The following is a 26,700-nucleotide window of genomic DNA, read 5'->3' on the forward strand; positions in this document are numbered from 1 at the left end:
GCGCCCTGCCGGCTGCTGCTGCGGGGATCGAGGAATCGCTGCCCCATCCGCCGTCCCGCAGGTAGTGGAACTCGGTGGAGTTAGAGCTGTAGGCCTGAAGGTTTGAGTCCGCAGTGCCGATCTGTGTGGCGGTGTAAACGCCACTCTGAAAAGCACTCTCACCGCTGACAGAGGAGGCTGTCGAGAGTCAGCATCGTTCCTGAAAGCCACATGCTGTTCTTTCTGAGCTGCTGGTTGAGTGGGTGGTTGTTTTCATTCTTCACTGTAGTTGCATAATATATGCAAGACAAACCTTAGATAAAGTTCATGTTGTCATAACTTACTCTTCCACTAGGGAAAAGTTTTAAAATGTGAAACCTCTTCACTTTCGTTTACATACTCCTGTTTTCAAAGTACATTAAGTATCCTCAAAGTAATATGTATTGTCCTGCCTCCAACACATTTATTTTCCTGGGGGGTTATGTCCCTGAAGGTTCGAGTTAAAGATACTTCTGTGGTGGTGCAGGAAGTTTGTTTAGTAAAAGTAAATATAGTCAAGCTTAATCCCAGCTAGTCTTATTTTCAGTTGGAGCTTTAAATTTTAACTTCATATATGTAGAATCACAGAGGTAAGATGTTTCAAAGTGCGTGCAGAACACCAACAAGCATTAGAAGAAAAAGAGGCAGGAAAGATGTTCAAGGAGAAGGAGACAGAGGTCTTTTTGTTTATCTGTTCTGGTGTTAGGAAGAATGCAGTTTTGCAACAAGTATGTTTGTGCTAAATATCTTACAATTAATCTATACTGGTTCATTATAGGTGACTGTTAGACTAATTTCAGTTCAGCTATCAAAAGCATAAATCTATTTCTGGTAGGCTGAATAACTAAGGTGTTGTTAAATGTCATCTGCCAGAATTCCAAAGTAGCAGAATGGGTACCACAGTGTTTGTACAGCCTTCTTTGATGCTGAATGTTTCTCCAGAATTGAATGCTAAAGGGAAGCCATAGTGTTAGAAGTAATACAACTGAAATCTCAACTCTACACATATCTGGGATGGAGTTTAATTTTTTTTTTACCTTAATTTGATTTAGGAACAAATGCTGTCATTACATGGTTTCCTAAAGGAAATACCTTCAGGGACAAAGTTAAGGAGTAAGCTACCTTCTATTCCTTCCTCTTTATTTCCTGTGAAAGTCAGAATGCTCTTCCAACATAAGTAACGTATGATCAACGTAGTATTTGTAGATATTAGCTCCTATTAAACCCAAGAAAATTACTTCTGTTCTTAGATCAGTTAGGTAAAGATTAATACTGGCCCCTCCTAGCATGACATTTGAAGGTGTGGTGTGGCTTGTGCAAGCAAGTAGACAGGAAGTAGAATTGCAGTGTGTTTTTTTATAACCTTAAAGGTCTTTTCCATCGACTCTGTGATTCTGTTTGATTTCTTTGGTTTATCTTTAATATTGTTTTAGGTGAGATGCTGTTGCTCAGACATTTTGAAAGGGCATTATTAAGTGTTTGAAGGATTTATGAATAGAGGAATTTTGGGGCTTGGTTGCTGGATCCAAGCTTCTGTTTAAGGAATAGTCTTTAGTGATTTGGATCACTTGCTTCATACTTTGTTCTGTGGTTGAAGGAAGACTATCCTGTAGATCCATTCCATCTCGTAGATGGATCAAGTGCATGTTCACTCAGTGCTTTATCAAAGGCACAGTTAGGAGGAAGCTGAATTAGTTCTAGTTTCGGCAGTTTGCTTCTGGTACTTCCCCTATCCAGAAGGGTTGTTATAAATTCCTCGTGGCAGGTGATTAGCATATGTGCAATTATCTGATGGTTTCAGGAATTAGCATGACTGCTGTGTGCTTGTGTTCAGAGCCACTGCCTGTGGATATGCAGAGCATGAATGATGCCTCCAAGGCACAGGGAACGCTGAGTTCAAGTAGCTGTTGTGATACAGAAGTGAAGGGCTGCTGACTGGAGAGCTCTTGGTTTGCATATAGAAAGGTTTGAAATACCTCTGGGCTATAGTGAAGGGCAGTTTTGTGATTGTTGGTTTCAAGGTGTTGTTATTGCTTATACTGAGATGTGCTGGACCATTGCAGGATACTGATTTCATGGACTTTTCTTAGGCATCCTTTAGCTGTGTAAGGATGCACAGGTTTGCTAGAGCATAAATAACATTGGGAGCCACTGATTTTGATCTACTTACTCTAATCCACTGTTACCTTATTGAAAAAAAAGAATTTAATGAATAGGACAAATCCAGTAATCGGGTCTCTGTTCTTAAAATCTTAAAGGACTTTTCTTGCTGGACTTTTATAATATTTAGTATATATTATTGTCTAACAAAAGCTCTGAGTATCTCTTGAGTAATCTTTACAGTGCTGCTGTCATGGATACATAAAACTGTTGGACAGGTTATTTATTTTAAGAGGAACTGTAGTTCCTCAAACCATATGCCTTCAAACCTCTTGCTTTGATTGATCTATGGTAATAACAATTCTTGGTTTTAATTTTCTTTCATTTCACGTTTTAGTGCTACTGTTGGTTGAAGGTTTGGCCTTTGGCCCAGAGGCAGAGCTCTGTGGTAAGTTACTCTAACTCATTTTTAGGAACTAGTAGTTGTAATGGTGAAGTGTCGCAACATCCCTTGAAACAAACTGTAAAAAGGATTAGTCTAAAGCATGTGTTCACCTGCATCTTGTTTCTGCAGTAAAGTACTGCAAATTTTAGTGAGAAAGAAGTTTTTCTTTCTTGTGGGTAATGTTAATTATGTAGTCAGTCAGTCAGTGACTCTACACAGAGAAATTGCAATGAAGAATACACAATTTAAGATACTATTCAGATTGCATAGTTAATAGGTTGTTTTCCATGAAATAATTGGTATAAAGATACTCTGATAAAGCCTATTAACATACATGCAAGAAACACGTGTTCCTCTGGTTTGCTGCTCTGTGCTTAAAATAATTGAATTTTGAACTCAGGAGATCTGTACTTCTTAATTTTCTTGTTGAAGGCACAGTATTACCTTTTATAGTTTAGCTCACTTGAATTGAAACATCACCTAAAATACTTTTGTGTGAGGAAGGTGCTGGGAAGAACCAAGGATTAAAGATGTGCTTAAAGGGCAAACACATGTATACAGGATTAAAAAAAAAAATCAGCAGAAGGATGTTTAGAAATAACTGTTTTGAAGTAATTTTGTGAGCAGGTATCCTAGAAGTCAAATTAATATTTTCTTTGCAGTTGGTTTTGTTTTTTTTTTAAGTAGAATTCCGAACATGTTCTTTGTCAACGTAACTTAGTGATGGATTTCTATACACGGAAACAAGCCTGACTTGTTATACCAGTGTCCTACCAATTCAATAGAGTATCATAAAGCTTGTGTAAGTAGATGATTCATTTCCCATGCAGAAATCTATGCTTCTGTTCTCATGTACACATATACCTCAGATTTCTTAAATATTAGCTTTTATTTTTGATTGGCATAACCCTCAGTAAAATGAGTGGTACGGTCATTAGGGTTTTATCAGCATAATCTTACTTGTTTAATTCAGAATGCTCTTATTCCTTCCTGCATACAAAATAGTGAATATGAGAATCATGGAGTCATTTAGGTTGGAAAAGACCTCCAAGATCATCAAGTCCAACCTTTAACCTATCACCGTCTTGTGAACTAGACCATAGCACTAAGTGCCACAATGAGTTGTTTCTTGAACATCTCTGGGGGTGGCAACTCCACCACCTCACTGGGCACTCCATTCCAATGCTTATCAATACTTTCCATGAAGAAATTCTGCCTGATGTCCAACCTGAACCTCCTTTGGCACAGCCTGAGGTTATGTCCTCTTTTCCTGTAACTTGTTGCTTTGGGCGGAGGCCAACCCCCATCTGGCTATACCCTCCTTTCAGGGTACAGAGCAATAAGGTCGTCCCTGATCCTCCTTTTCTCCAGGCTAAACACCCCCAGCTTCCTCAGCCATTTGTCATATGACTTATTCTTTAGACTCTTCACCAGCTCTGCTGCCCTTCTCTGGACATACTCCAGCACCTCAATGTCCTTCCTGAACTGAGGGGCCAGAAGTGGACACAGGATTCAACGTGTGGCCTCACTGGTGCCAAGTACAGTGGGACGATTACTGCCCTTGTCCTGCTGGCCACTCTTGTCTTGCTACAAGCCTGGGTACCTTTGGGCTTCCTGGCCACCTGGACACACACGCTGGCTCACATTCAGCCACTGTTGACCAGCACTTCCAAGTCCTTTTCTGCTGGGCAGATTTTCAGCCAGTCTTTCCCAAGCCTGTAGTGTGGCATGTGGTTATTGTGACCCAAGTGCAGGACGTGGTACTTGGCCTTAGTGAACCTCATACGACTGGCCTTGGCCCATTGATCCAGCCTGACCCCTCTGCAGAGCCTTCCTAACCTCCAAGGTAGGTACAACTGTCACTGAAGAAGCGATAGCTGTGTCCGTACTATTAGAAGATAAAGCTTACTCTCAAGGTTTTGTGTGATTCTTCAAATACAGAACAACTCAAGCTGCTTCTGGTACTTACCTTGTCAGCACATCAGCTGGACAATTTTTCCAGCTGTGTTGCCTGTAAACAAACTGAAAAGAGGAGCCAGAATTCAGATTTAGAGGTAGAATTTTTAGAGAAGCTGGTTTGTTTGTTTGTTTTTTAAAATGCAGTGATGAAATTAGGTTGTGGAACAGTCTTAGCTTTTGTAACCTTGTATAAAATGTCTTTTTCCTGTGAGGTGGTCTGTTTCCTCAAGAACTGAAGGGTTACCATGAGATTTTAAAAAATATATATTTATATGCATGTAGCCCAAGATCCCTAGCAATTGTGTTGCTACCAGCCCTATCAGTGAGAAGAAGCATCCATTTGTCATAATTTCATTGTCAGCTTCTTGCAGCAGACATGGCATTTTCTGTCTTTTTCAGTCTGGCACACAGTTGACATAAAATGCTTAAGTGTAGCAAGAAGATTAGCTGATCAGGAGTAGATTTTATTTGCAAGTTTCTCATGGCCTTCCTGTGTTCATTTGGGCCCTGAGATATATAAAAATTATGGATTTTTGGTCTATTACCGTTAGGAGTTCACAGGAGCTAGGAAATGTTCTATGACAGTAAATAATTTCTATCAGAACAGGTTTGAGACTTGTGACTAAAGACAGTGATGCCAAACCCACTTTATTAGTCTTTTTGTCTTCTAATTAGGTACTTCTGCTTGTCAGACTGGATGCACCTGTAAATGAGAATATATCATTGTAATACAGCTCTGCAAGGTTATCTGGGCAAGCCAACTGACATTGCAGCACGGAGAGGATTGCTACAGTCTAGCAGTTCCCCACTGCGCTTTTAGATCATTCTGATAATAGATCTGTCCCTTTCCAGGTAGAATGCCATGTTTGCAGTTTCTGTTGAAAAACAGACAATGACTCAGTTGTTCGATGTGTACCACTTATCTTCACTAGAATCATCACTGGAGTTCAAAGAACATTCTGATCTATAAAACTGGAAAGCAGGACTAGTCCTTGACTTAGATTTTTGCTTTGATACTTACAGCTCAAGCAGAAAGACTTGTCGTATTCTTAGTTGACCTAATCATGCTCTTGAGCAGCCTAGACATGGCAGAGGATCCCTTGTGACTGTACGTCACTGCAGTTCAGATGCACATTATATACAGTAATTTTCAGTCTTTTCCTGTCCAGATTTTTTTTTTTTTTGAGCCTGATATGCCCCTGCAATCATAAAAGCTATTTCAAGGAAAAAGACAACTGAGCTGTCACCTGCACACATTCTGGTGTGCTTTGCCTCCCTTTATGGTGTATGCTACATGGAGGGCAAACAGTTCATAGCTTGAGAAAAACAAGGGTTTTAATTAAATTTGACCAATGTGGAGCACAGCTACTTTAATAACACTAATTAATTAAATAACTAAATCTCTTGTGTGTCGTAACTTACTGGCAGTCGAGGCTCATCCTACCACAGCCCAAACAATATAATCTGTCCATGTAAAGTTATTCCAGAATTCCAAATGTTCAAGTAATCCGGTCATCTATCTAGAATATTTTACATTTGGTTTGCCTACTAGATGTGTTGTAGAATGGTATTTCAACAGGTAATGCACTAGTGCAGCCATGATTTGTTTTTGCCATCCTGGAGAGATGGCAATTTGCCAGACTCTGTATTGCATCAAGTCCTCAAGAAGAGATTGCTTGCTTACCTGGCAGTGACTGATCCTTGAAGATGTTTATCATCTTTAGAAACCCTACCATCCACCTCTCAAACCTTTGGAACTTTTCAGCTAACACGGGCTTTTAGAAGTGAGGAGAATTGAGTGACGCTGGAGTAATTCTTGCTTTCATGCATTTGGCATGATGAGGATTTGTGCAGCATGAGCAGAGCTCCAGCAGATAGTGCTGTTTGAAAGACTCCTGGAGCCTGACTTGACACAGGTGAAGCATGTACGCCCTCTGTAAATTCTGTATGGTGTGCAGTGTTGTAAGAGAAGTATCTCTTCTTTATTTACAAAGTTTCACTACCTTAAATATTTCTTTGGATTAATGAGACAACTTTTTCTTTCTAATAAGTGTTTTACTAACTTTGAACATTTATAATGTTACTGAAAATCAGGTTGTTTATAACTTTTCGTGATAAAAGATATCAGTCTTATGGAGAAACATTTTTTTAAGCAAAATAGCAACATTTTTTCTTGAAATGCATTACTGTTACAGACATCTTTAACCTATTAAACAAATATAGATTCCTAATAGTCTCAAAACTTCTGAGGAAGATGCCTTGCATTATTTTTCATCTTGGATTTTTCAAAACTGGAAATGGTAAATATTAAAGGACCATCTTGTGATTTGTGAAGGTTTGCTCTTTGTCTGGATTTTGGGTATCCTCCACTTAAATAAATGCATGTTCTTGTTACAAGTTGTCTTTTATCTAATATGGAACAGTTGTTGCATCTCAAATGAGTATTTGCATTTCAGGGAAGAGTATCAGCCTTTTTATTCTTCCCTTCTCTATGCTAAAGGATGCTTTTTGCACAGCACCTCTTTTGCTTAATGTCATGATTTGACACTGGTCAAATGCCAGGCACCCACGAAGGCTGTTCGCTCAGAAAAAAAAAAAAATTACCAAAGGGCTCGTGAGTTGAGATGAGGACTGGGAGAAAACACTCTAAGGGCAAAACAGGTTCAAATTTAAAGGTATAAAGTAAATTTATTATTCATAGAGTCAGAGGAAGATAATGAGAAGTAAAATAAGCCTTTAAAATAACCTTTCCCCCCCCCCCCCCCGCCCCCCCCTCTTCCCCCCAACAGCACAGGGAGATAGGGCGTGGAGGGTTTTGGTCAGTTTGCTACTGAAGATCTTTTTCAGTTCCTTCAGGGAGAGGAGTAGGCGTCTTTCTTCTGTTACGCCATGAGTCCTTCCCATGGGCAAAACAGTCTTCCCAAAATTTCTATGGTGTGGGTCACTCGTCCACGGGGTGTAGTCTTTTAAGGATAGGCTGCTCTAGTTTGAAGCAAGGGCTCTCTTTCTTTCTTTCTTTCTCTTTCTCTTCTCTGTCTATTCGGGTCTTCCACTGGATCACAGCTTCTTCTGGCATCCACCCGCTCCAGTGTGAGCACTTTTCCCACGCGCTGCTAGTGGATCTCTGCATCCCCCATGGACTTTATGAATTACTGGGGGACAGTTTGTTTCACCATGGTACTCACCACGGCTTGCAGAGGCATTTTGGCTCCGACGCTTGGAGCACTTCCTCCCCCACCTTCTCCACTGACCTTGGTGCCGCCATGTTATTCTCTCTTACATCTCCTCATTTCCTCTTCTTCTCTATCTAGAAGAAAAACTGCTGCATGTAGGTACCATTGCCAAAAAGTTCCACTAAATCAAAGATTTTTGCAGTATCCCACAGCACCGAGAAGTTGATTTCGTCTAGGTTCCGTGTCAGGGAGTTGCTCGCCATCTTTCCACTGTTGGTCACATGGCCCCGCCGCCACTGTGTGGGCAGCACGGGCTGCCGTGGCACTGGCACTGTTTACCACCTCTCTTCATGCGAGGTGCCGGGAAGGAGAAGCTGCCACCGCTGCCTCTGCCCTTGTGCCCACGGCGCGACGGGCTAAGGGCGCCAGGCAGGCAAGGCTTGCCACAGGCTGCGCTGAGATGGCGGCGGCCGCGGGGCATTGCCACCCCTGGAAAAAACTGCACAGCCACTGTTTTGATTTTCTTCTTAAATGTGTCATCACAGAGGCATTACCAATTTCTCTAATTGGGCCAGCAGCATGTCCATGTTCAGCCATCAGAAATTGGTTCTGCTGTAAGTTTCCAGCAACTTCTCACAGAAGCCACCTCTGTGTCCCCCCCACACCCCCCTCCCCCACTGCTACCAAAAACCAGGCCGTGCAAAACCAATACACTTAATCTGCTCTTTTCCCACATTAGATGCATAGTAGGAAAGTTGGTGACATGGACGAGGGGAGGAAGTAACAGAATTGATGTGTTCATGTGGGAAAGTACTTGAGATGTATAATAGGTGTGAGTACACACACAGACAAAAAGGGGAAAAAGCTGACCCTATTTTTTAGGTTGACTGGATGCTATCCGTCTACCAGGGATTTTGGAAATACTACCTTAACAAAAGAAATGTGGCTATGAGTGTTTTCAAGGACTCTTAGTAAGGAGGAGTTTACGGAACTCAAAGCAAGAAAATTTTGACTGGTTTGAAAATGCTTCTCAGTTCAAGTTTAAATTCTGTTGAGTTTCATGAAAACCCTTTCTATTTGCTGTTGCAGCATCAGTGGGAGTTAGAGCATCATTTTGTCAGCATCAAGTTGTTTTTCTGGAAACTGTCATTAAGGAGTCATGTACTGGTCTGCTCTGGATTCCATGGGAAAGGCACTGACTGTTAATGAGCTCAGTCTGGCAGCCAGGAAAGCAATAGGGAATGGAAAATACTAGTATAAAAAGAGACCCAGGAAAAAAGGGGCAGAGTGCTTTTAAGAGGTGTACAAGAAGCCTCAGGAGTATTCCCTTAGACTCCACAATGTTTTCTTTCTCCTACTTTCTGTTTGTTCTCTGTCTTTTCCATGTTCCTTTCCCTTTTTGCCTCTAAAAAATCATTCATTTTCATGAAAAGTCTTAAGAATATAGTAAAAGGAAGAAAGCTGAGTTGGGTTAAGTATAGCTTTATATTCAAATACATTGCATGCATATGTTGCAAGTGAGCTGACTAGATAGAAGGAGATACCTTTCCTTCTGCCTTGGTCTGTTTGATGTCTCATGCTCTTTTAAGATAAATTAATCCAGTTGGATACCTGGTCTAGACTGTGAATTTACTGGAGAGAAGGCAAACCTGAAACTAAAGAGGCATGGGAGCTTCCAGGGTAGGCTGCTTGTGGAAGGATTTGGAAGTTTTAGTCTCTAAGTCAAGGACAATTGTACTGTAGAGGTTTACTTCCCCAAGAGTTGTTGGAAATGATCAATTCTATCCTTGGTGTATAATTATGGAGGTTTTCTTTTTATATATATATATATATATATAAATATATATATATATATGTATACATATATAAAATCTGGTGCTCAGACCTTCTTGGGCTTGCAAATGCATGTTATACCAGTGTGGGATTCATAACTGATAGTCGAGTTGTTTCTGTGGGTTTGTAATATCTGCTGGTCTTAGTTCCAGTGGAGAATGATTGAGGTACTTAAAGAGAAAAATGTAAGAATGTGTTCAGTTATTCCTTTATTTTAAATGAATCTTCAGAAAGAACAGTTCCCCTGACTTGACTTCAAAGTGTTTATCCTTATTGTTAAAATTTGTAGTTGTTTTTGTAGATTTACTAAGGCAAGATCACCTGTTACCTGCTTAAACTCCTTTTCCAATTCTGCCCTGCTTATGGTTTCAGCATTTTGTTACAAAATTTTGGTAGAGGAGTATATAATAAGATTTTTCCTAAGTCATGGAATTATTAATAATATCTACAATATAAGATACTGGCATTCATGTGCACTTTTGGATTTCATTTAGAGCTTGTGAAGTTTTATTGTTAGCAATAATATAATTGTTTGAGGTATATCCCATTTTTCATTTGGTTCCACAAGCATTCTAAGAAACCTGATCTTGTTTTTTAAGTGCAGATTTTGAAATTAATTTTTATACCTGTACGGTATAAAGAGTGTGACAGTAATAATGCTGTAATGTTGGTACATCATAAAGTGTAAAATTTGCATTTTAAACCTCAAATCACCACTTCTGACAAGCTCACACTTCTAGTGTCCAGTTAGAGAGTTAATGCATTGTGACAATCCTATTGTTTGCTTTTTAGTCCATTTTAATGATGATTTCTGTTGCTGCTTTCTAGTGTGACAGATGGCGGCACAGTGTGTGACAAAGGTGGAGCTGACTATTGCCTGCACCAATCTCTTGGATAAAGATGTTGGTTCCAAGTCAGACCCTCTGTGTGTGCTTCTCCAGAACACAAGTGGTCAGCAGTGGTATGAGGTACAGCCTGATGCTTCTCACAAATCTGTGAAAAACATGTTCTGAATTCTTGGACATTTTAAAACACTACAGCATATGATTTCATTAAAATATTTTAATTTTATACCAGCACTTCTGAATACTTTTTATTAGATTATGTCTCTAACAGTTACATGGGCAGCACATTAATAATCATTTGCCATTAAATAGAAACAACTGTCTAATTTTTAGCACTGTTCCCCAGCCATGTGTGGACCAACACCTTCTAAGTGCTTAAATGTGCTTTTATAAATAAAGTACTCCAAAACTAGGGTCTCATCCTGGTTTTGACAATATAGGATTTTATGTTGGTCTTCCCTGTGCAGAAATAGGTCCCACCTTAGAGAGAGTGATGAAAAATAGGTCAGGTATCCCTAACTTAGAGCTGTGGGTTTTGCAATATAATGTGTATATATAATACTTTGTAATGTAATTTATCTTTGATGAAAGGTTTGTAGAAAGATACTCCTTTGTACTTTAAGAACTTTTGAATGTATTTAATAATACAGTATTTGATTTGCTTGCAAGTTTAGTTTCTGAAATATTGGATAAAATGGTATCTTTCTAATTTCAGGTTGATCGCACAGAAAGAGTTAAGAATTCCTTGAACCCAAAGTTTTCCAAGAAATTCTTAATTGATTATTATTTTGAGCTTGTTCAGAAACTTAAGTTTGGAATATATGATATTGATAACAAAACCTACAATCTGAATGATGATGACTTCTTAGGAGAATTAGAATGTACACTGGGACAGGTAAGTATGCAGATGATTTCCCTTAGAATTAAGTTACTGAAAATCATTAGCCACTTCTACCTTAAATTTATCACTATGTTCTTGTGTAGTTGGAGTAGTCTTAAGTTGAATAGGATTCCCTTCATTTGTTTTTTCAAGCCTCAGTTCAGTGTATATACATTTTATTTGCAGAAGGTCTTGAGATGATGCCCTGAAATGTGCCCTAGGTTGGATTGTGGATTGTCAATGAGCACAAAGTTGTAGTAATTGCTGTTTATTTATTCTAATACTCAATTTCCTATTTTTATACTCCCAAAAAAGAGAATCAGTGTTGAACAAAATATGAGCGTTCACAAGGGCCATGTTATCCTTGTAATCTGCTTTCCACTCAATGCAAGCAGTGATCCTAGTTCTTCCAGCTGTAGGTTTACTTCTATTTCCCAGTCATATTCTGCTCTTGATGCTATCATAATTGTGCAGCTTCTTTTTAACTTGTTCTTTTGAATAGATCCTTCAAAGTCATTTGGGATTTTTCCTGCCCTGTATCCTAAGTATTTTTATTTTAAGTGCATTATAATGTTAGGGGCATTGTAAACTGAAGTTCAGTGTCAATTAAAAATTAATCATTCGTTTTTAAAGTAAAGAAGGACCTGTAGAATGGACACACTTCTGAGGAAGCATTTCCTGAATAGGGTAAAATAAAATCAACTGGATACTGTGCAGGGGAAGGCTGATTTTTTTTTGAGTGGCAGACATTGTGTTTATAAATCTGTTTGCTGAATGCATTTATGAAATATGCCTTGCAGGCATTTCAAAGGTATGTATGGGAAACTTAACAATTTGTAGTTGGAACCCAAGGTATTACCTTTGCCCATGTATGTGTATTATGTTACTAGAAGATATTTTATTTCTTATTACTCCTGAAGCTCTGCATGTGTTCATCTGCATATGTATTTTCAAAATTTTGAAGTGTATCAAGTATTACCTATTTATTTGTAGAAGATTATGGGAAGGAAATGTAATGCTGTCATCTTTACAATAAAGGAAAAATTCCTAAAATTAAATACCTCACTAACTTGTTTAATTCCTTTGAAAATCTATTAATTTGTGTTAGTAATGCTTGATACTCAAATTTTGTCTTGGCAGATCGTTTCTAGCAGGACTCTAACAAAACCATTAGTACTTAAAAATGGCAAACCTGCTGGGAGAGGAAGCATTACGGTAAGACAGTTAAGAAATAAATATCTTCAGAGTTCATCCTTAATTGTTTCTGGGTTTTAATTTTAGTTAGTGGCTTGAATGCAGTGAGTCTATTCTATAGTGCCGTAAAAAGCACTGTAAAGCATTTTTTTTTTCTCCACTAATACCTCTCTGTCATCCACTAGCAGCCCACCTTCTGTATTGTAAGTCCCATTGCATACATCATTAGGGCATCCAGTGGGCTACTGTTTGGGGCATATCTTTGTCAGTGCCATCATTTATGGTAAATAGATGGAATGCAATCCCAATGTCAAATCAAATTGTCCCTCTCTCCCCTCACCCCCCCCCCATTTTTTAATGCTTCATTTACAAGAAAACATGGGGGTTTTTTAGTGGACCTGTCATAGGAATGCTGTGAATATGAGATAACTGTGTAGTTCTTGAATAAAACTAAGTATTTTGTTTGCCTACTTAGATTACAGCAGAAGAAGTAAAAGATAACAGGGTTGTTGTATTGGAATTAGAAGCAAGGAAACTGGACAATAAGGTATTTAAATGATTGCTGTTTCTTTGATAAAGTAGTAAAATCAGAGTCTTGTCAAAGCAGGAAACATTTGAGTATTCATTCTCATTTTTGCTTAAAAAGTAAAATCCATTAAGGTTTTACTTACACTAGAAAAGAAATTGAATTAAGATTGCTACAGAGTAACTTCATGGACCGTTTTGAAATGAATTGTAATGTATTTCTAAGTAAGATAAATGCATTTCAGGGGTAGTCTGTGAGCAACATGCTCCCATTTTACTGTAAATCCTTACATTTATTCATAAATATAAGGGAGTTTTGGTATATCCATTGGTTGGAATGGCTGTATAAGTGGCTGCCCATTACCTCTTTGAAATAAATGGCAAAGACTGTACTTGGTGTTTATAAATTTGTTATTTTAAATATAGGGCTGGCTATAGACAGACTTTTAAAAACAAATTTAGAAAAATAATAAAAAAATGTTTTTATTTTTACCCTTTGATTTAATGATCCTTTTTTTGAACTGGATTAAATCCTTAGTTTCCTGTCTATCCATTATAGTACTTATTGGTATAAGTACTTTCTTGCTTGAACTGTCAGGTATTTGATATGTGGACGTTTTTATCCTAAATTCAAGGACATTCCCCACATTCTTTTTCTCTTTTACAGATGGTGGTATAATCAGACTTGCATTTCATCATCTAAAGCTTTTATTCCCTGAATTTACTTTTTGTTACTCTAAGTGTGTGTGTTAACTAGAATTTAATGGTATGCAAGCTACAGGCTGTTCTGAGATAATTGCATGTTATTTAAATACAGGATTTTTTTGGAAAGTCAGATCCTTATCTGGAGTTCCACAAACAGACTGGAGATGGAAACTGGGTGATGGTTCACAGAACAGAGGTAGGGTATTTTCAGTTAACAACAAATTGGTTAAGGTTATTTAATTTCCAGTGTGTCACAGCATGAGAGATACAGTGCCTTACCAAAAGAATTGACCGGCCTGGGAGCTGCCATGCAGACTAGTTAGAAGTTGCATCATCTCTTCCACTGATTTTTCTGGGAAATCTACCTTATTCTCCTTACACTGATTTTGATTTATGGCATTCTGTTTGGAAGGAAAACACTTTTTGGTTTTTTTTTAACTTCCAGCAATCTGGGAGAAAACAAATGTTTTGAAAAAGAATTGCGTACTCACACAGGGACATTTGTCTCAGTTCTACCCCCTGCCCTGTTCTCAGGAATGTGTCACCTGGCTGTACCCTTTACTAGTGAAAGTAATGGTGCTGGATGCCTGCATAGCAAGGGCAAGCCAAGGAGAATGCAGAGTGAGGGAATAGTGCTTGAGCAGCAGCAGCCTTTCACCCAGGAGGAGGTGTAGGGGCCTTGTGACAGCAAGTACCAGGCTAAGAGTAGTTTCAAAATGTCTCACTGTAGTGGCAGCTCAGGGCCCAGTCACAGCTGAGGTGCTGTGCCCATTGAAAGTGGTGACTCTATTAATTTTGAAGTATGGATATTGAAGAACTATAAATCCTTTTTGTCAGACTTACAAAAATAGCTTCCCTCATGAGGTGGTTCTTCTGCTTAAGGTGTATTTTTTCTATGATGATTTCAGTCATTAACTTCAGTAATAAATCCAGAATTTGTTGTTTCAGCCTAGAAATGTCTAATGGATTAGTTCTTTATGTTACAGGTTTAAAAAAAGTCTTTTTGTTACTAACTACTGTTTTTATTGATTACATTTTCAAGAGAGATTTCTTTCTCAACACTCCTACAGTGCTGGAAGTATTACTATTGTTAGGTGTTATTAATTAAGTAGTGCATGTTATGTGTAGTTTCTTGTATTTTTGTAAGATTATTATTTGGTTTATCAGGTATATTTATGGATACTTAACAGTTGACAAATTTTGAAGATCCTTCAGTATTATTTGTAAATAAAACTTAGTGTTCAGCTTGAGAGGCCTTTTATCCTCATGCACTGTTTTTATTTTACTACACTGTGAATTTCTTGAGGGCATATTTCCATAAATGACATTTCAGAATAAATAATAAGTGGGAGTGAATTGTAATCTCCAGAGCACTGATGTATTTAGAAATTCCAATGTATTATTTTTCCATACGTTCTTGGTAACTCATGCCTTAATATGTGTGTGTATGTATATATGTGTGGTTATTAAAAGAAAGCAACCAGTATCTTATTTATGTAATGATAAATTTAATTTTTTGCAGTGCACTAGCTGGAGGATATAGTACGTGACAGTGAAGTCTAGCAAAATATGGAGCTGAAAGAGACCATCTCTTTTTGAGCAATGGTATTGCATGTTGAGAGTAGTTTGTTTCTATCCCATATATATTAAGATTTGGAGTGCATTGACAGCAGCATTAGTCAACTTTTGTTTTGCATACCAAAACCATGGCATGAAGGTATGATCCATTATGATGACTGCTTTCCACCCTTGTGAACAATGGTGTTCTGCCTTTTTTTTTTGTTTTTTTCAACAGGTTATTAAAAATAACCTGAATCCTGCCTGGAGGCCTTTTAAAATCTCTCTCAATTCTCTGTGTTACAGTGACATGGATAAGTCAATCAAGGTAATGTATATTAAATGTGTGTATAAATTAATGCATTAAAAATTAAAATATGTAATAAGGGGAAGAAGTGTTATTCTAGGTACTGCATTTTTTTGGTTTCAAATTTAATTGAAAGTAGTAGGTTTCTTAATTGAAAGGCACAGATACCCATGCATGTTTTAGGGGAAAAAGGGAAAACACTGTACATTTGTGCTGCATTGTGTGGTAGAAGTTGGTCTTTGAAAGTCTGGGAAACCAGGTGAACACAAGTATCTTTGAAATGTCCAGTGGAGTTTCTTATTTTGATTGTACAGTTCTAGCATGGCATCAGCCAATACTGGTGGTGTTAAAGATACTGTATAGTGAAAGATGCATGTTAAAGGCTAGAATATGCTTTGTTCCATGTAATGGATCTTGTATTACTTTGTTACTGGTGCAACAGCTAACATTGATGAAATTTTTAATATACTGCCTGATAAAATAAATTACACTTAATGTACTAGCTAACAGATGTGGGTCAGATACAACTTGTGAATACCAGTTCTCTTTGTATAAAACTGAATTTTCTGTCAGAAAGTTTACCAAGTCTGTGAAGTGGTAGTTCTACCAGGGCTTTAATGTTTTTTATTTTCCAAATTTTACTTGAATAAATTGTGTTTAACTTCTGAATGTTTCTCTTCAGGAATTCCCTTTAGGGGTGGAATTGAAGCTAAACAGCCAATCAAAATGCCATTTATAAGCTATTATGATCATGTTAGAAACCTGATACTTTAGCATTTGAAAAAGAAACCCAAAAACCCAAATGCAAGAAACCACTATATTTGATATTCTTCCTCTGGGAAGGAAAACTTAGAGCATGATTTGCATGTGATGGGTATTAGTCATATGACTTGAGGCAGTCCTGGAAAATGCTTAACAGCCACAGGGATCTGGGGATTACAAACACCTGGATGTATTTAAATACATATTTATAGAGGAGACTAATGAGCAACTTTACAAGCCCAGAACCTTCTTCCCTTACTGCTTCTGTTTTTTCAATCTTATTCTTTTCTGCTTCCCTTTTGCCCAGACCAGCTGTGACAGCTCTTATATCTCCATATACTATAAATAAATTTATCATTTTCAGTAAACAGCCATACTGAAGCTATAGACCATTGGTCTAAGTGTATCTATGAGGAGTTATTCTCAGATCTATCATCATTTTAATAAAGTCTGTTCTTTGGAATCTTACTTCAGAAGTGTAGGTTTATATCCAGAGGAAATAGACTTTACTTGGAATAGTTATGGACTTGCAGACAGGCAGATAATGCCTTAACTTAGAAATGCAGGACCTATCACTTCAAACATTAAGATGTAGACAGAATTGTATTATGTAATGTTATTGAAGGATTAAACAATGCCTTTAACACTTTTATATGCACACAGTTGCATGTGTAATGGGCTGTTTCTCATAGTAAGTAAAACCAGTGATTTTTCTATGAGTGGCTTTTCACCTCTTTAATGACTTAGTTTGTGTATGCCCAGCAGTGCACAAACCAAGTTGATCCTTTATCTTCTGGATTCATGGTTATGTTCCATGTGAGTGTGTTTGCAGTCAGTGAAGTTTTTCTGTGTTGAAAATGTGAGCCTTTCATCTGGAGCAGGCATGCCTAGTTCTGCTGGGAAAAATAGGTTAAATCACATTGTTCCCTACTGCTATTGCCTGTCCAGGAGGGCATATAAGGAAAAAAAGGAAATGCTTCTCTCTCATCTGGAATAAATATTAAAAATTGGCTTAAATGGGTCAAACATGTCAAGCAAGACAAATTTTGATGTCTTTGAAATAAAGAAAATCTTTATTATATAATATATTATATATATAATATTATTATATTTATATATATTGAAAATCTACTAACTGTGCTAACAGGTATCAGAACTATTGGGTCTGGAAATATCTTCAGTTTTAAAATTTCAGCTACTGAAGCACTTGGCTGAGTATTTGATTTGCATAATTTATGGCATTCAGAAGAATTTACATAGCATCTGCCATGAACATTAATTAGCTTGTTGGTTCTTCGGCTGCTTGCATGATGTAAGGTGCTGTTCAGTGCATGTGCATGCATTTTTTTATTAGTGAATTCAAAATGTGTAGTAGTGCAAACTGCAAGATAAAGGCATGTTTTGTGCAGTAGAACTCCCAATCTACACACCATGTTTTGTACTTCAACATTGCTGTTTGTTTTCAGAAACCTAATTTCGTTCAGAAGTTCAAGTGTATGTTGAAGTTGTTTGTTTTACTTTTTTATTTCTAACTGAAATGCTCAAGTAATCAGCTAAATTGGTTCTTGAATATAAGGTACAATATTTTCAGACTTGAAAGATGGACATGCAAATAGCTGTTCAGTTTAAGCCATACATATTCTGAAAATTTTTCTTGGAAGTTTGCATTTTGATTCCAAGTAATGTGGGATACCTACTTGACTCTTGATTTATTATTGTTGCTATTTATCATCATAATTAATAAATTATTTTAGTGTATTTTTCTGTGATTTGATTAAGTTAGCTAGCATGTCTGTATTGCTGAACTGAAATAAAATATCAGAAGTGGATGGAATTAATATAAGCTTTTATAGATAAATAACTAGCTTTTTATATAGAAAGGCAGCTGGGTCACATTTTCAAACAGAAAAAAAATAAGTGTTTTTCACTCCTGCCTTCTTTGGTGGATTGGGCTGTTAAAAGGGTGCATTGATTCAATAATAAAGCTAGCCATTAAACTCTCACTATAGGAAAAAAAATTTTAGTTGACATTCAGGTCCATGAAGTGTGGATCATAATTTAACAGATCCACTGTTTAAATTTGCTAATCTTAAAAACCAGAAATTCAAATATTTTTTCTAGCTTTAGGGCTGAACCTTCATACGCTTATAAATTCTATGTAATTTTGGGGATTAATGAAGTAATATAAAAATGTTGCTAAAACTCTTGTGATTGCTTACATAACTGATTTACTAAATTTTTAGCTGGATGCTCAGATTCATGATTCATGTAAAAAACCCTACATTGTTTTCCTACTCTTCCCAACACCCCATCACTCTCAAAACATAGTTCAATATAACTGATGTTACTTGCTCATTTAAGACCTGGCACTACTTAGTATTCTCATCTCTCCTTCACTTGAGTGGAAGATTAGATTCGAAACTGAGTGTATTGGCTTCTACCCAATCTTAATCTGTTAAAGTGCAACCCTGTGCAGTTCTAAGACTTAATGTGAGAAAAACTCTGTAATATAAAAGCTACAGGAATGTTTGGGATGTTCAGGTTTGCCATTGCAGTGTTTATTGTTTTTTGGGGCCGTTTCTGTTACTAACACTAAGTAATGCTGCATTTTAGGTTGAGTGCTATGACTACGATAGCGATGGGTCTCACGATCTCATAGGAAGTTTTCAAACCACAATGTCAAAACTGAAGGAAGCATCTCGGTCATCACCTGTAAGTGTTACATAGTCTAAGCTGCCTGTGTGTTCTTAATAAGCTGTTTTACTCATATGGGATCAAAACTTAGGTCACCTGACCTAAGTTCTATTAGGCTGCACCTTAATGCTACTGTAGTTGAGGCTGAATCAGCATTTACATTGTACGTCTATTTTCCTGGGATTAATGTCTTGGTTACAATTTTTATTATGTGTCTAAATGCCCAAGCATCAGCGCAAAAAAATTTCACTAATCATAAAAATAAGCAAATAAAAAAAAATTAGATTGTCAAAAGACAGAATTCAGCATGACTTTAACCACAGTTAAAAGACCAAAACTTGTAATATTTTTTTCAAGTATTACTTAATCCTTTATTTTAAAATGTGGCACTTATTAACTATTATATGTACTTTAGTGAGTATGAGAAAATTCGGTATTTTTGCCAATGCACAAATGTTACTTAAGGTGTGTTACTTAAGGTGGCTTTTCTCTAAAGTGATATTACCCTTCCTGATCTTATGAACTATAACAATTTCCAAACCTTTTAATAGGCATGGTTTACCTGTAGGAGACAAAAGTTGGCATAGCAAATGTAACAAAAGTATTTTTTTTATGGATATGTGTGCTATCAAAATGTTTTGCCATATTTTCTTTTATTTCTGTAAAACCTGCAGAACTATTTCTGCATTAAAAGTACTGTATACAAGGTCTGTATACAAGTGCAGGCTTGTACTTTTCTAATACTTTGTGTGTTGTATTTTTACTAAATAATAAAAATAATAATAATTCCAGCCACAGCTGCTGGAAACACTGATGCTTTTTTTGAATTGCCATGTCTTTACCAAAAAGAAAGTTGTTAGCAAAATCCTCAGAGGGAGAATGGTAGAGAATTTATTTGTTTGTTTCAAATACAGTTGCCAAAACAAATGTATTTGTAACCTTTTGGGCAAGAGAGGATTTCTGTCTTGGGAATGTGTTTTTTTCTTGCTGATATTGGGCAGACGGGGTTTAATTTTGCAGGATTATGAAATGAACTGCATTTTTAATATAAGCCCAAAGTATCAGTTTTGAAATATTAAACTTGTTGCATAAATGATATTATAGCATTTTTGTTGGATTTGTTTGCATTCATGCAGGTTGAATTTGAGTGCATCAATGAAAAGAAGAGACAGAAGAAAAAGAGCTATAAAAACTCTGGCATTGTGAGCGTTAAGCATTGTGAGGTCAGTAATATATTCTGGTATGATTCTGTTTTTAAGTGTTAAGGCATAACAACTCTCATTTCGTATATCTTCCATCTTCAAACTGTAAGAAACTTTAAAATGTCTGTAAGTTCCAGACGCAGTAAATATTTAAGGGACTCTGATTCATGTAAGGAGACAAATTGAGAGCTGGATCACATATCTGTCCTCCCATGCCTTCACTTTCTCTTGAACAGAAAGGTTGCTTACCAGTTTGTAAAGTCATTCCTGAACCACTGCATTTCCCAACTCACCGTTTTATGTCAAAGTAAAATTGTGTAAATCTGTCATAATGTGTTATTTTATAAAATGAAAGTCCTGTGGGAGCTGCTTTGGTGTCTGTCTGGAGTTTTGTTAAAGGCCCGATTCTGATGCACTGAGTGTATGGTGGCACATGTTGCAAATATCCTCATTGCAGTGGATGGGTGGGATAGCTGTAGGGCAAAACTAGTGCTTTTCATTGGTAAAGATAACAAATCTGGAACCTCAGAAGTTGCTACAATAATCCTAGCTGGGTTTTTTTCCCATCGAATAAAACAAAATTTCTATCTTCCTATTTTTAGATCATTGTAGAATGCACATTCCTTGATTACATCATGGGTGGGTGTCAGCTGAATTTCACAGTAAGTTAAATCATTTGTATGAAGTACCTTTTGAGTTTTGGAACAAATTGAAGTATAGAATTGATTGGCTGTCTGCTTTATTTGATTATTGTATTTTTTTGTTGTTGTTGACTTCATTTTTGTTCTGCAGAATGGAGCAGGAAGGTATTTTGCCAGAGTGCTTCTAGTCTGTTTAAAAAAAAATAGTCTGTTTAAAAAAAAAAATAGTTTTTGCCTAGTCATCTAGGCAAAAAGTTCTGAACCTCTGGTTATGTTCATTAGGAACTAGCTAAGTTGTGTGGATGGAGACCAAGGAGAAATTTACAGTTCTTTGAAAGCAACATGCAGAGGTCATCATATGGATGAGGACTCTTAAGTTATGTAATTTGTGAACCAAGTGCAACACAAATAACAGTAAGATATCTTCATCTTAGTAATATGCTTCATCACAAAAGCAAAGACCTGTTGAAGTCAGAGAAAGAACTCTCTAGGCTTCTGCGGAGCCTGACTAGTTGAACTTCTGAGAAGAAAGGTGTGTGTGGCAAGATAGAGAATGAAATTCATTTACCAGCTTTTGAAGAGCTGCTGTGAATAGTAACTGAAAGTAAACACAGTGAAAACCTGACAGGATGCCCAGAGAAGCTATAGATGCCCCATCTCTGGAAGTGTTCAAGGCCAAGTTGGATGGGGCTTTGGGCAACCTGGTCTTGTAAAAACTGTCCCTGCCCATGGCAGGGGGTTTGGAACTAGGTGATCCTTAAGGCCTCTTCCAAGCCAAACCATTCTGTGATTCAGATGAAAGTAATTTCAACCCTTCTGGAGAGATGCAGAGCTTTTGAGGGTTTTGTAGTGGCATTGTTTTAAGAATGTTAATATTCCAAGAAACCTGCATCCAAGTACTGTGCCTGTTAGATTTGTAGATGTCCTTTTTACTACTCTTTCATGATTTTCACTTTGGCTTTGCCAGAGATAAGAAGCATAATTTAACTTTTAAGACCAATCAGATATAAATACTGCATTTGACAGGTGGGGATAGATTTTACAGGCTCCAATGGAGACCCTCGCTCTCCAGACTCTCTGCATTACCTCAGCCCTAATGGAGTTAATGAATACTTAACAGCCATTTGGTCTGTCGGGATGGTCATTCAGGATTACGATACGTAAGTGTTAGATTTTTATTTGGATCATTTTTTTAGGTATGTATAGACATTTGTGGTAGTTTTTTAAACCAGTGTTGAAGATGCCTGCAGATGTACTGGAATGAAATTTCTGAGCTAAGCTATAGAACTATAAAATAATAATCACTGTACCATCATAAAATTGCAAGTATAAGCTTGTGTTTACTTCAGACAAGCAGGGCTTTTCATATGTGATGAAAAGAGCAGCATTCATTAACTAACTGCTTGCATTCTTGCCAGTTTGGTGTTAAAGACTAGTTTTGGTCCTAGAAACATTTGCAGTGGGGAAGTTCCATTTAATTGTGCCTCTTAAATTGCATTTTTAATAATGAAAAGCAGCACTGATAACTAAACTTATGGAACTAGGGCAACTTTTAATGGAAGCCACTGACTTTGTTTTCTTTAAAATTGCTTTTTTAGAGATAAGATGTTTCCAGCTTTTGGATTTGGTGCACAAATTCCTCCTTCCTTTCAGGTAATGGAACGTGTAAATGCACTACCTAGGACAGCTGAAAGCACTTACTTCAGGAGGAGATTGTATATACAGTCCTGACTATGTCTTCTGTGTCTTCACAGGTGTCTCATGAGTTCCCAATAAATTTTAACCCATCAAACCCATTCTGTAATGGTAAGTCTGAGAAAGTAACATCAGACTTAGAGAGTAAAATGCCTAAGGTGGAGGCATAAAGACACTTGAAAAGTGAACGAAGCATGTTGTTCTAATTAAATAATTAGTTTCAGTCCTGTAGCAGGAAACAATTTGATAACCAATTTCTTACTTATGAGAAATAGCATGGCATCTGTCTTCTGTAATGATTTGTGAAAGAAGTGGTTTAAACAACCAGGGCACAGGGCTGGGAACAGTTCTCTTGTGCTGTCAAGCCACTTTATTCTACTTTGCTGCTGGTGTGGAGTTGTCTGGTTTGAGTGTTGTGCTGCTAATGCCTGTTCAGTGTGGCCTCTCTGATCACACTACCAACCACCACAAGCTGCCAGGTGAAGAGAAGTGCTGTAATTCAGTTTCACACCCTTGAGCATACAGTATTTGGCCTTTCTGTTCACACAAAGCCAGTCATGTTATGCATGTGCCTTAAGCATTGGTCAAGCTGAAAGCCTCCATTGCTCGTGAATATATTTTTTTTCCACCATGGTTAGTTTTAAGTTTTGGCATCATCACTTCAAGTAATGATTTATACAGCTTTAGAAAAATCAAGTACTTCAAAATATCCTAATTCGAATATGAAAAAAAAGAAAGATTTGTTTCTCTTCTCTAGGGATCCAAGGCATTGTTGATGCATATCGAGCCTGTCTTCCTCAAGTGAGGTTATATGGACCAACAAATTTTTCTCCAATTATAAATCACGTGGCAAGATTTGCTGCTGCAGCTACTCAACAGCAAACAGCATCTGTAAGTTCTTTATGGTATTGTGTGTTTTTCTTACCTTTTTATTTTCCTTCTAGTTTCTAAATACTTCTTTTCTCTTTTAAATTTATAAGTGTATTCATTTGACAGTTGGCCCTTTACCTTGTGAAAAGGTGTTTGTTACCCTTACGATAAAAACTAATTTTTTTTTCCATTGTACATAACAGTCCTCTCATCAATTAACTAAATAAACTCTTCAGATTTGAAATAGAATCTTAAAAATACAGAATACCTTTATGGTATCTTCTGTTCAAAGCTCTTGCAGTACTATACAGATATTAAAGTCTAATTTAAGCCTTTATAGCTAAGAGAGTGGTTTAACCTCAGCTGAGGAAAAAAAATCAACTGGACTTAGTTTCACATCAGAGAGCTGCAAGAGAGGATTAACTAAGATAGTGAAGAAGTAGATGGTATAGCTCCTGACATCTAGGTACCAAAACAGATACTTAGCTGTGCTATAAAGGTTTAGGTGCTGTATGGGCTGTGCCTTTCTCCATATTAAAATTGTATACGTGAGTTGTTGACCATATTAAAAATAGAAAGTCTGAAAACCAAGTCTTGAGTATTCAGTCATGTAGATAATAATGCATGGAAGTTCAGAAAATCCTAAATCATTGATGACAGCAAATACCGGTGTATTTGATGTCATGTAAAATCAGACAATAATCAGCTATTTTTACATGGAAAATTGTCTGTGGAAACCAATTTGAAAAAAAGCTATGGATTTTTATATGCCACGAGGCTGGAAAGGTTTTGCCTTGGTAGTCTTGCATTAGCCTAGTAGCTGTCATACACATATATATATATATGCATATATATATAATATATGTGTGTTTATATCTTAATAAAAGTAGCAAACCTCTCGTCAGTTTTGGTTTGGTTTGTTTGGGTTTTTTTTAACTTTTATTTCTGAGCATGTAGTATGCCTAGCAAGAGATTTATTTTTCCTGCCTGAAAGGATGTATTGAAGACAATTTGCTACCTTGGCATTTAATACACATCATAGTCATTTTGGATTCGCTTTTGATTCTGATGTGGTTTTTTTTCCAATATGGAGCAAGTATGAGAAGAGAGAAATAAATCCAATGTGATGTGCCATCCTGCTGCTGTTGCTTATAGCTTTCTGTGGTCATAACTGCTTTATAGATGTTCTTGCTGGAGTTGGGGAATGGACTAGCAGAAAGCAGGGAGAAAAAGTGATACCTAAACAGACAGGATAAGGGAAGAACAATTATTTGGAGGCAGATAAAGGCCATTGGGAAGGAAAGTACTGAAGAGAAACTTCTAAGAATACTGAGAGTATCTTTGGGACTTGAATTTGTGCTGTTCAGTAATTGTCTGAAATGAACCAAGTGAGGGAAGACTAGAAATTCAGAAAGCATTTGATAATCTTCAGACTTTGTACTTCTAGCTCATTTTTGGTGCTCCAATCCAGAACAGAAGCTAAGATGCCAACTTCTAGAAGCCCCAACAGAATAGTGGAAGCAACTCAGGTGGTACTTAATTAAATTACTGATGTACTACAAAGTAATCTCAGACACATTGATAATTAATTTCATGAAGCAGCTAGAAAATGTGATTAAAGGAATTTGAAAATGGCTGTGTTTTTCAACACTAAAAGGTGTGATTTAGGATTTTTTGGGATACAATGAATGAAGTAAAGGGAAGTGTTTCAGAATGGTATTGATAGACCAGAAAGGAAACATATACAAGTTTCAAAGGTGTTATCTTTCCAAAACCTCAATAAACTGCCTTCTATCCCAGAACAAATAATGGGAAAATAGGTTAACTGTTGGTTTGTCTGGGGATTTTGGAGAGAAAGAAGGGTCATACCGTTGGGTTTTTGGATGGTGGCTATGTAACGATGACTTCTTTTAAAAAATTATGTTGTCCTTATGAGCTTCTTCAGACTGTACAGGTGAAGCCTGACTGGAAATCAGATGTTTGATTGTAAAATTCAGTGAGCACATTGAACATGCTAAAGTGACAACACTACATAGTCTGTATGTGGGTTTTTCTAAGTGTACATGCCTAAATGTGTTATTTCTTTGTCATAACACTGTGTTTATTGATTTGACAGCAATACTTTATACTTCTGATCATAACGGATGGTGTGATAACAGACCTTGATCAAACTCGAACTGCCATAGTTAATGCTTCAAAACTGCCCATGTCCATCATCATTGTTGGTGTTGGAGGAGCAGACTTTGGTGCTATGGAGTTTCTTGATGGTGACGATGGAGTTCTTAGGTCCTCGTCAGGAGAACCAGCTGTCAGAGACATTGTCCAGTTTGTGCCATTCAGGAAGTTCCAAAATGTAAGTAATCTTACTGATACACTTAATAAATATTTTAGAGGTATGCTGGGCTTGCTAGGATGTCCTACATCTAGTCCTAAGCTTTTGTGGTGTGCCCAGTATGAACTCTGAGACAAGTCTTTATCAAATGCTAAATAAACCCAAAAACCCCTCAGTTTCTGGTTCCAGCACTGCCTTTCTGACTAGTTGCTGCAGCTGTATGACCTTTGTAAAACTCTCTCAGACTTGATTAGACAAATGGATGTGTTTTGCATTTGTGAGGAAGAACTTACTATGGTTTTGTTCTTATGGTAATTTTTCTTTTTATTGTGGGTGCCCATTTGTGTGTGTGGTTTAGTCTCACAATTTAGTGTAGTATTAAAATTCAAGGCCAAGTCATAATCAGTAGAAGCTCTGTGTGTCCATAGTAGTGGTGGTAGTTTTCATTTTCATAAAAGTCAATATAAAAAAAAAAAAGGTGGTGAAAGAATGAAGTACTGATATTTTTTAATTTCTATAAAACCCAATAAAGTATGTGTAGGCTAATATAAGTCAACTTTTAAGCATCATATTGTTGGAAAAAGTTGACTTAAATAAAAATCACCAAAATTTCCTCAGGATGGGTAAGATAAAATCAGTATTTTTATTTCCATCCTAATATATTCTAATTTTCATGTCTTAGTAGTAACTTGCGTACTAGTTTGAAAACAAACCAGTGGGAGGCATCAAGTCAGAATAACAATTTAATGGGGAAATTAAAGAAAAGGAAAAAAAACTAAAAGAAAACGCTGGTTCAAACTGACAGAGTCAAGATACAACCTGAGTCCCTGTTAGGCAGGGTGGTGGTGGCAGTCTGGTAGAATGGTGGCTGCAGTCCTCTGAAGCAGTGATCCTGTAGAAAAAGGGTCTGCTCTTCCTCAGAAGGTCCAGTGCAGGCTGTGTAGCTCCTGTCCCTTGGAAATC

The 26,700-nt window shown here is 37.1% G+C and overlaps 2 protein-coding genes across 3 annotated transcripts in view; one reads left to right on the forward strand and one right to left on the reverse strand.

Moving 5' to 3' along the window:
• The window catches only part of RMDN1 (regulator of microtubule dynamics 1), a 21,647-nt gene extending 13,860 nt beyond the window's left edge, over positions 1–7,787 (reverse strand). Inside the window, exon 1 of the mRNA XM_017731042.1 lies at positions 7,708–7,787. Within this exon, the coding sequence (XP_017586531.1) occupies positions 7,708–7,787 (80 nt within the window). The remainder of the gene's footprint in view (positions 1–7,707) is intronic.
• Positions 1–26,700, forward strand: part of CPNE3 (copine 3) — a 31,589-nt gene continuing 4,889 nt past the window's right edge. Inside the window, exons 1-16 of one of the 2 annotated variants that reach the window (XM_017731061.1) lie at positions 1–61; positions 2,516–2,566; positions 10,357–10,496; positions 11,089–11,268; positions 12,394–12,468; positions 12,923–12,994; positions 13,790–13,873; positions 15,473–15,562; positions 18,917–19,015; positions 20,134–20,220; positions 20,802–20,861; positions 21,867–22,000; positions 22,439–22,493; positions 22,595–22,646; positions 23,293–23,426; positions 25,522–25,758. In XM_017731061.1, coding sequence (XP_017586550.1) covers positions 10,365–10,496; positions 11,089–11,268; positions 12,394–12,468; positions 12,923–12,994; positions 13,790–13,873; positions 15,473–15,562; positions 18,917–19,015; positions 20,134–20,220; positions 20,802–20,861; positions 21,867–22,000; positions 22,439–22,493; positions 22,595–22,646; positions 23,293–23,426; positions 25,522–25,758 — 1,491 coding nt within the window. In that variant the 5' untranslated portion in view covers positions 1–61; positions 2,516–2,566; positions 10,357–10,364. The remainder of the gene's footprint in view (positions 62–2,515; positions 2,567–10,356; positions 10,497–11,088; positions 11,269–12,393; positions 12,469–12,922; positions 12,995–13,789; positions 13,874–15,472; positions 15,563–18,916; positions 19,016–20,133; positions 20,221–20,801; positions 20,862–21,866; positions 22,001–22,438; positions 22,494–22,594; positions 22,647–23,292; positions 23,427–25,521; positions 25,759–26,700) is intronic. The other variant, XM_008631217.2, reaches the window with a different exon arrangement.

This window comes from Corvus brachyrhynchos, unplaced genomic scaffold, assembly GCF_000691975.1.
Source record: "Corvus brachyrhynchos isolate BGI_N302 unplaced genomic scaffold, ASM69197v1 scaffold293, whole genome shotgun sequence".
Taxonomy (NCBI): Eukaryota; Metazoa; Chordata; class Aves; order Passeriformes; family Corvidae; genus Corvus; species Corvus brachyrhynchos.